This window comes from Bidens hawaiensis, unplaced genomic scaffold (genome assembly GCF_021521415.1).
Source record: "Bidens hawaiensis isolate Kalapana, Puna unplaced genomic scaffold, B.hawaiensis_p1.1 tig00015185_1, whole genome shotgun sequence".
NCBI classification, from domain to species: Eukaryota; Viridiplantae; Streptophyta; class Magnoliopsida; order Asterales; family Asteraceae; genus Bidens; species Bidens hawaiensis.
The window spans coordinates 495,668-505,599 of NW_027492343.1; the positions used below are offsets into that span (position 1 = coordinate 495,668).

General features: G+C 33.7%; 1 protein-coding gene across 1 annotated transcript; it reads left to right on the top strand.

Moving 5' to 3' along the window:
• Nucleotides 1–376: 376 nt before the first annotated feature.
• Nucleotides 377–5,843, top strand: LOC143548464 (patatin-like protein 2). Its single transcript, XM_077039624.1, has 7 exons — nucleotides 377–577; nucleotides 792–973; nucleotides 3,426–3,603; nucleotides 3,692–3,850; nucleotides 4,228–4,530; nucleotides 4,715–4,887; nucleotides 5,339–5,843. The coding sequence occupies exons 1-7, from the start codon at nucleotides 446–448 to the stop codon at nucleotides 5,397–5,399; spliced, it is 1,188 nt and encodes a 395-aa protein (XP_076895739.1). The 5' UTR covers nucleotides 377–445; the 3' UTR covers nucleotides 5,400–5,843.
• Nucleotides 5,844–9,932: the final 4,089 nt, after the last annotated feature.

A 9,932-nucleotide genomic window follows, 5' to 3' on the forward strand; every position in this document is an offset into this window, starting at 1 on the left:
TCTCAATAGCCATTTAGCTATTCCAATTTATACTTTAGCATATAACTTTAAGTCTTTAACCAAGAACATTAGACCAACATATCGAACTAACAACTTCAACATTTCAATACAATATGGAACCTTATTCTTTAGAATAAATTATTTGGACTTGACATATTTTAATATTCCATTTAAGGCACAAATCCAGATATAAACATTCAGATTCCTATAATGAAATATACACAAAATACACTTTCATTTTCAGACTTGTGCCATTTTATTATTTGGGCATATAGTTCTTGTATAGGAAAGCATAATTTGACCAAACAATTTAATAAAATAAAGCTTATTTCAAACACAGAATAGTGGAGCAAGAAAAGTAGAACATGGGCCTATAAATAGTAATGTCATGAGGGGAAGCTTGAACAAAATTATACACAAATAAGGGAAAGACACATCAATTACTATGCAAAGAACAAATTCAATAGTACAGCCCCCAGTTTATGGGAATTTGATCACAGTCCTTAGCATAGATGGTGGTGGAATTAGAGGTCTAATCCCAGCAATTATCATCGAGTTTCTTGAAAACGAGCTTCAGGTATAACAAGTTTATGTGGTTTCTATATTTATGTTGATTTAAATAAAAAAATTGTTTTAGCTTCTACCAATGTTTTTTCAAGACCTTAGTACCTTACAATTTCTAAGTAAAAATGAAAACAAAAAAGAACACTAAAGTATATAATTGGAAACTAATTCGTGCAACCATCGATTTCTTGAGACCCCGGTTTTTATTAACGGATCTTTTGGTTTAGAAACTAGATGGTGAGGATGCAAGAATAGCAGATTATTTTGATATAATTGCTGGTACTAGTACTGGTGGTCTCATCACTGCGATGTTAACAGCTCCAGATGAAAATAGGCGCCCTTTGTTCGCGGCTAAAGACATCAGAGCCTTCTACCACACTAACTGTCCAAAGATCTTCCCACAAGATTGGTAATAATAACTTCATTCAATTTTTTTTTGGAATAATCATAAGTTTCTAGTCAAATCTGTTTAAAGATGGATAACACATATACACATGAGATAGAACTGAATTAAGACATCAAGAACAGAAAACTTTATGATATTCCTTTATTGTAAAGATCTTGAATTTATTATATTAACATAACAATAAAGTAAAGGCCTGATATTTATTTTGTCAGCCCTTACTTTACCGGCTTAAACTTTAAAAGATATTACAGTAATGATTAAAGCAATTTTTGAGGTTATAGTATAATCTGTGATTTCAACTGTTACAAAACAATCGGTAATCATGCGAATATTGATAAAGAAAAGAAGAAAACTAAAGCTAGAGAGGAGAAAATATTCTCAAATTCATCGATGTCTTGTACTCTACTTGTTTGTTCCTTAAGTGCATAAGGTTAACAATTGCACAAGCCCCCCTGTTTTAAACTCGGCTTCAAACGACTGATCAAAATTGTGAAATCAAACAAAGATGATTCCAATGGACTACCCGGGATACAGATTCACCACCCAAATTGTAACCGAAGAACAAAACGAATCCATAACAAGATACAACTCACCACCTGTCACGAGTAGGTATCCAAAGTTCACCTCTCAAGTTGCTAAGCTTGACGTAGCAAATGAATATTTAGCCTTCCAGTAGGGAAAAACCAAATTAAACATAATAAATCTTCTCTGTCTGTTTCATGATCAAGTGTGATTACATAGAGAATAAGGAGAACACTAACCCACGTTCATAGCCTTTAGGGAATTAAAACTACTAACTTCTATCCACTAAGGCTATGTGTAATGGAGGGGCTACAAAATGAGGTGTTTTGCACCATGTGGCGCCCAGTCAGCAAATGGTGGATTTTGTTTTAAGGGTGTAGTGGTGTTGTAGCCCCTATACATATATATATATATATATATATATATATATATATATATATATATATATATATATATATATATAGGATCAGGATCATGAGAGAACCTTTTTGAAATTGAGAACTATGAGAACCATTTTTTACCACAAAAAACTCAAAAATAAAAAAAATCATAAAATAAAAAAAACACAAAAATCAAAAAAGTAAAAAACCAAAATTCTTATTTTATCATCCCGGTTTCAAAAAAACTCGGTTTAGCTAAATCATATACACATATGTATAATATATACATATATGTACATTTGCATGTTTTTTGTACACATGTGTATAATTTAAGATAAACGATACTGTACATATGTGTATATTACGTAACTAAAGGTTATATAAAATTATACATATGAGTATAATACGACATTTTTTTTATTTTTTTTTAATGAAACCGGAATGAAATATAATAATTTTGGTTTTTTTTACTTTTTTAAAATTTTTATTATTTATTGTTTTATGATTTTTTTAAATATTTTTTTTAAAAGTGTTTTTAGTGGTCCAAAATGGTTCTAAAAGTTCTCAATTTGCAAAAGGTTCTCTTAGGATCCTTACCCTATATATATACATATATGTATGTATATAGCACTCACATAATAATAATAATAATAATAATAATAATAATAATAATAATAATAATAATAATAAAAGTAAAGGAAGAGAAGGCGAGAAACCCCCCCCCCCCCTCCTATCGCCCCTAAAATCGCCCCCCGGGGGGGTGTTGTAGCCCGTCGTCGCCTAAACAATCCGCATACTACGGATGGCCTAAGGGAAATGAAAGCTTAAAAACTTAAATTGAAATAAAAGACAAAAACTAAAATATGATAATTGATAGGCAATGGGAACGTGGGACTGCAAGCTGCATGAAGTTGTGACATTAGCCACTTTTGTTTTTATCTGATCCAACCCAGCTGATCCACCCATTTGCTGCTGACCCGGATAACCCGTCTTCAGTGATATCGGCTAGTGACCCAATGGCTCTCGAATTTGAATCTCCTATGAGATTGGTAACCCCCCCCCCCCCCCCCCCTCCTTCACCACTAGTACTATATACATTTTAATTTGGACCCCTAGATTATTAATATTGTAATATCACCCTGATATATTTGTCATTTGTCATATCCACTAATTTAAGCCTAGTACACATATGTATCATATTAAGCAAAGAATGTTTGGCCTATAGGTACCAATGCGTTGTATAAAACTATGTATTTCCAAATTGTGAAGGTAATTTCTTAAAGAAGTGTAATTTAGAAGTAGACTTAGACAATGTAAGGTAATTTCTTAAGAGTGTTTTACTTTTTCCTTTAAGCTTGTAAAATTTTTTGTTTGTATTTTTCTATGTCTTTCGTCTTAGCTGTTTCTTCACATACAATTTTCCTTGCTTACATTTAACTTTAATTATTTGTAAACAACCTTTACATAATTTTAACTGGTTATACCAATTTTATTGCTTATATTTAAACTATGTATAAACAATGTTCACATGATTTTGTTTGCTTGATTGACAGCAATACGTTTACAAAGATAGCAAAAAACATGTTTGGGCCGTTGTATGATGGAAAGTGCCTCCAAGATTCCATAAAGGAGAAGCTTAAAGAGACAAAATTAGGAGATACATTAACTAATGTTGCAATTCCTACCTTCGACATCAATAAACTCCAGCCTACTATTTTCTCCAGCTATGAGGTTTTCTCATCGTCTTATTTGTGTTCTTGTTCTATCCTGTTACTATGGAAGCATTTAAACATGAGGTCTATATGCCTTATTTTGCCAGATTGATGAAAAACCGTACATGAATGCCAAGCTTTCAGATATTTGCATCGCAACATCAGCGGCACCAACTTATCTTCCACCGCATTATTTTAAAACCGAACACAAGGAGGAGAGCCATGAATTCAACCTTGTTGATGGTGGTGTGGCAGCAAATAATCCGGTAACATTAAGTTATTAACATAGAGCGAAAGCAAAAAGTAAATTTAAAAATTAAAGCGGATATAATAAAAGTTGATAAGAACATTTATCAATGTTGAATTGGGGGCACAATCATTTTCGTTAATTGTCATTGGGTTTAAACTAACAAGAAGTGTTAAGACGCAATATGTTAATAAAAACAACAGAAAAGAATGAGCCTTGCCATTTGAAACCTATAAATCAAAACATTTATTTCTACAGTATTAACAAAATGTTCTTTTTGTTAAAAAATTCAGTGGATTGCCACATTTGATTATCAGATTAACAAGATTAGAACATCTGCTGGTGGGTTTTATTTATTAATTTATTCATTTTATTTTTCATGTTGTTCTTTAATAGACTCTCATTGCAATGGGAGAAATTGCCAAACAACTCATTCACAAAAATCATGATTTTCCCTTACCTCAATCCCTCGAGTATCGTAGATATTTGGTCATATCTATCGGAACAGGAGAATGCAAAATAGAAGGGAAATATACAGCAAACGAGGCTTCAAAATGGGGCGTTCTTGGATGGTGGTTCAATAATGGCTCCAGTCCCTTACTTGATATTTTCACACAAGCTAGCACTGATATGGTTGATTTCCATCTTTCGGTTGTCTTCAAAGCACTTAACGTCGAAACAAATTACCTACGCATCCAGGTTTTTGTTTACACCACAACTATGCCCTTAATTTCCTCACATATTTGCACACTTAAAATTTGTTGTGTAATTCTTGTAACTGCTAAACATTGGCGTACGTCATCACCATTTAATCTAGAATCACTGGTAATGATCGTCGATCGATTTGGTCACGCTATTCCATGAAGAGTTCTGTGAAACGCAGGAAGATAGCTTGGATAGGACATTGTCTCCACTCGACAGAGCCACGAAAGGAAATCTGGATTTTTTGGTTGAAGCCGGAAAAGGGTTACTTGATAAGAAGCTTTCAAGAGTCAACTTGGAAAATGGCAAATTCATCCCCTACACGAATGAAACTAATAAAGAGGCACTTATAAAGTAAGTAATCAATCAATCAATCAATCATGCCCAGTAAAATCCCACCGACAGCAAAGCTATAAGTAGGGTCTGGGGAGGGTGGGATGTAGGCACACCGTACCTCCATCCAAAGGAATGAAGAGGTGGCTTCCAGAGAGACCCTCGGCTCTAAGTACATGTGTATGAAGCAAAATAAAGGAAATCAAAGTTTAACAGTTATATACAAACTACTACTAATTATAATAATATTAATAATAAGATCACAGTTTAACAGCTATATAAAAGCTAATAATAATAATAATATATGTAATGGAAATACCATTATGGTATGCGACCTAAATAAGTTAAGTCTAAGCCCTAAGGTATTCAATTCTCTCTTATAAAGTATGTAATCTTAGAAACAATATTTGACAAGCTATATTTTCAGTTGGTGCATTACTACTAATTTATTGAGTATTTTTCTTTGGGACAGATTTGCCAAAAAATTATCTGATGAGAAGATACTTCGTGAACTTAAATCGCCACGACCATGAGCCTCAAAACCTGATCCAGCGTTCTCCCTGGAGACTAAACTCGATTTTCGGGCACCCGAAAAAATAAGCATTGCATAAACAATATATTGATTCGACTACGCTGTGTGTACAGGTAAAGCAAGGCCACACACGCATTGCCTAGTAAACGTTGAACTAAATAAATATTTGTGTGTTTATTTTGCAACTAGTTTGCGCTTTCGAGTGACACGTGTCTTCCTTTTTGTAAACGCTATGTTTGGTTGACTACTTTATGCTTTCTAGTCACATCTGTTTTTAGTTTAAGAACTTGCGGTTAAAACCCTATCATGCAGTCTAAACAGGACCAATGTGTAATTCTGCGATATTAGAAAAAACTACTATCAGTTTCAAGCCATATCACTCCTTTGGAGGGAGTTTATCTGTTCAATCCCGTAAGAGCACCCACAACAATAAACATTGACAGGAGCTCCAGTTCCACAATATATTACAAACGTTACCCAAAAACATCTACAAACCTCAATTAAACTATAAAAGTTGCAACCCTTCCGTCTGTCAGCTCATCTGCAGAAGCAAGCTTTCACCTATGCAGACTTTCTCCACAACACTAGAGTCTGGATTAGGGTCTATCCACTTGGTTACACATTATCCATACCTCGAAATATGAAGCCCGTCGTGGGTGCTCTAACTCGCTCCCATCCACCTATATATGCCACATCAGCTTTTTCCGTCACACACTTTTATAGCGAAATCTTGGGAATGCACAACCTTGTCATCCCACCATCCCTAAAGTTGTCTTTTAAATAATTAGTTCAATTAAACAAAAATGTAACATTAAGTTTAAAATATATAGAAGTTAATATTCAAAAAACAGTTCAGTTTATTTAAAAAACACAAGACAAAATCAAAACATAAAAAAAAAACGAACAACAATATTAGTTGTGTAGGTGAAAGTTAACATAAAAATGAAACTAACATTCTAATTGTTAGAATCAAGTAGAGTAATTATATATACAAGTAGAGTAATTATATAATTACATCATAAAGTAATTATATAATTGTTTTATGATGTAATTATATGATTAATCTTCTTGTATATATAATTACTCTATTTGATTCTCACAATTAGCACGTTAATTTCATCTGTATTTAATCCAAACTTAGTTGTGTATATTGCAGTGGCAGATATAGTGTATTACGAGGGGTAGCCTCCTCTACCCCTCAACTTCTTGTCGGTAGTGTAAAAATAATTATTAAAGGTCGGTTTTCGTGTTTCGTTACCCATGAAAAAAAAACCTTACCCCTATGCGCTTTAAGCCCAGCGCGCCAATTAAAAAATTCAACCCAACTAAAGCCCGAACAAAGGTGTAAAGCCCAAACCAATAAAACCCATTAACTCTTAAAATAATATATGTTACACTTAAAATAATATATATACCTTGTTGGACGATATTTTAGGCTTCACAAATGCTCTGTCAAAACATCTACCAAAAAAATATAAGACTTGTTAGAAGCGTTTAAGCTGATAAGCAGAACAAACTGAGCATTGAATAATCTAAGACAAAACGGGTTTGACAAGATGTTGGCTAGGGTGATATCTTTTTGTAAAAAAACCAGACTAAGATGTTAAATATGATGGAAAGTTATGGTAATCAACGAAACCGAAAATATATCATTACTAATCGACATCATTTTGAGGTTGAAGTTGTGGGTCCCAAACGACATGATCTAACGTGCGAACGAACTTTGCACTTGATAAACCTTCGAGATGGGTGTGGTAAATCAAACGACCGAACATAAATAATATAAAGATAAAATAAAGGAACGATCTCGTTGTCGATTAAAGATTAATACGTTACGCAAGAACCGACCCCACCCAAGTTGAGCTCCCCTTGGGTGGGTGATTTGCACCATTGAAAACACAAATACAATAATACATAAAGCCCCTATTTATAGCTAAAACTATTCCTTCTAAAAGGCTTATCCCATTGAAGCTAAAAGCGCATGCCGAAGCCCTTGTTTCGTGTCCGGTTTTCTCGCCGACATAAATTATTAACTTGACCGTAAATATACAACGGGTTTCGTAATTTGATATCGCTAGTCATATCATAATATTTGGCCTTACAAAAGTTTTTAATACCGTTTTGGATATGCAAATTCAAGAACTTGAAAATATATTTAGTGAGGTCACAACTAGTTTGATAGAAAATATGTCCGGTTTAATCCTTGTGATTTGGTTTCTAAGTTTGACATATTGAAGATAGTGGTATTTTCTAATATGTATCCGAATGACTTTAGTAACGAAAAAAGATAGTGTACTCCAGGTGATCTTACGACCTTTTATCACACTTTAAATGAAGATGATAAATTTGCAAAATTGGGTGGAATATGTGACCTTGCTCGTGTAATGGTGGAAACCGGAACCGGAAAATACACAACTTTTTCTCTGGTTTATCTTATGTTGAAGCTAGCGTTGGTTTTACCGGCTGCAACCGCAACCGTTGAAAGATGTTTTTCTAAAATGAAGCTTATCAAGACGGATTTGCGCAATCGAATGGGTGATGAGTATTTGAACAATGCTTTAATTTGTGCGGTCGAAATAAAAACTCTTGATAAAGTAAAAGGAAATGATGTAATGGCTCGATTTCAAGTGTAACAATCCGAACTTTTCGTTTATTGTTTTAATAGCCATTGCCTGACCCGTTTCTATGTTCGGGTAATTTAATCAATAAAATAGCGCATTTATCGAATTATTATTATTTTTTTTTATCATATTTATTTAATTATCTATTATCACTTTGAATTATATACAAACCCACCCTAAACTTAGTTTTAACTCCAATTGTGTCCATGTATGAAGTGTAGGGACTAAATTGCAATTTAAATTAAATAATAGATATCATCTCCTGATCCAAACCAGGTCCATATCCGTATTTGGATCCGAATTTGTGACTCGTTTGATTTCTTGTTCCTTAATCTTCGTATTATAATCAAACTGATATTCCAAATCGTTTACATTGCCTAAAACGAACTTACACCGACAAGTTAATTAGAGAATGAGATCAGAATTTGATTTGGCTGTTCAAAATACGTCACTGTCTTATACCAACTTAGTATTATACCATCTAGAATCCATATTAATTCAAATAAACACGTGCGAACGTTCCTGCAAATCTCGCGAACCTAATCCCTAAAGTAATTGCATTATGTCATCCAGTTACTAGTGTTTCAAGTTCGTTTTTGAGCCGGCCCTGTTTCAATTCAATAGATCTTCATTTCGTAACTGTTTGAGATAATTATTATATGTTGCTAGTTCGTTTTTAATCACTGGCATAACCCTATGATGATTTAGTCAACCATCAAACAATTTAGCCAATTGTAAATGTTAGGGTTCATGAGGTTAGGGATGATCAGTGTTAACGTATAAAAATATCTAGTTTTAATTATTAACGGAATTAGACACCAGCCCAGTTTGCTTGTACACATTGTGCTGGTTTATGTGAACGCCTGGAGACGCTGGTTCGAGCCCTGTCATCCGTTATTTTGGTGTTTTAATTTTCATTTAATTTTTAATTAATAAAACTTATTATAATGAGAAAATTCCAATTTGCCTCCCTGTGATATATCGGCGGGAGATAGATTAGCCCATGAAAACTAATTTGCGCATTATGGACGTTTGTCATATTTGGGCGGGACAATTTGTGCCCTTCCGTCAAGTTGACCGTTAGTTGACTGACCACAGAATGTTGGAATTACTATTTTACCCTTAAGCCTAAATTAATTCTAAATCGTGTGGAGTGGTTCGAACCCCCAACCCACGCTTTAACAACAAACAACACCAATCATTTGAACTAAGCCAATATTTCTTATAAATATACAATATGAATTATATATACCCTCTTAACATTAATGTGTGATGCTTGCTTATCATCATAATCATATATATCATCATCATATATATTATCTAAATGAACCCGAACCAAACACTAGTTAACTTTTAACTCGAAACCACCAAAACGAACCGTTTTTTAGCAAAATTTAAACCCGAAATAACCAAAACGAACCGTTTTTTTTAGCAAAATTTAAACCTAAAACCACAAAAACGAACCGGTTTTTAGCAAAACTTAAACCCGAAACCACCAAAACGAACCGTTTTTTAGCAAAATTTAAACCCAAAACAACCAAAATGAACCCGGTTCTTAGCAAAATTTAAACCCGAAACAACCAAAAAGGGGCGTTTTTTTTTAGCAAACTTTGAATCCGAAACAGCCGTTTTTGGTTTGTTTCGGGTTATTTTTATCCTAAAAAGCGGTTCGTTATGGTTGACTCGGGTTTAAATTTTGCTAAAAAACGGGCAGTTTGGGTTAAAAATTTGTTAAAAAACGCGCCGTTTTTGGTTGTTACGGGTTAACTTTTAGCTAAAAAACGGTTCGTTTTGGTTGTTTCGGGTTAAAAGTTTGCTAAAAAACGCGCCGTTTTGGTTGTTTCCGGTTAACTTTTAGCTAAAAAACGCGCCGTCTGGGTTGTTTCGGGTTAACTTTTAGCTAAAAAACGCGC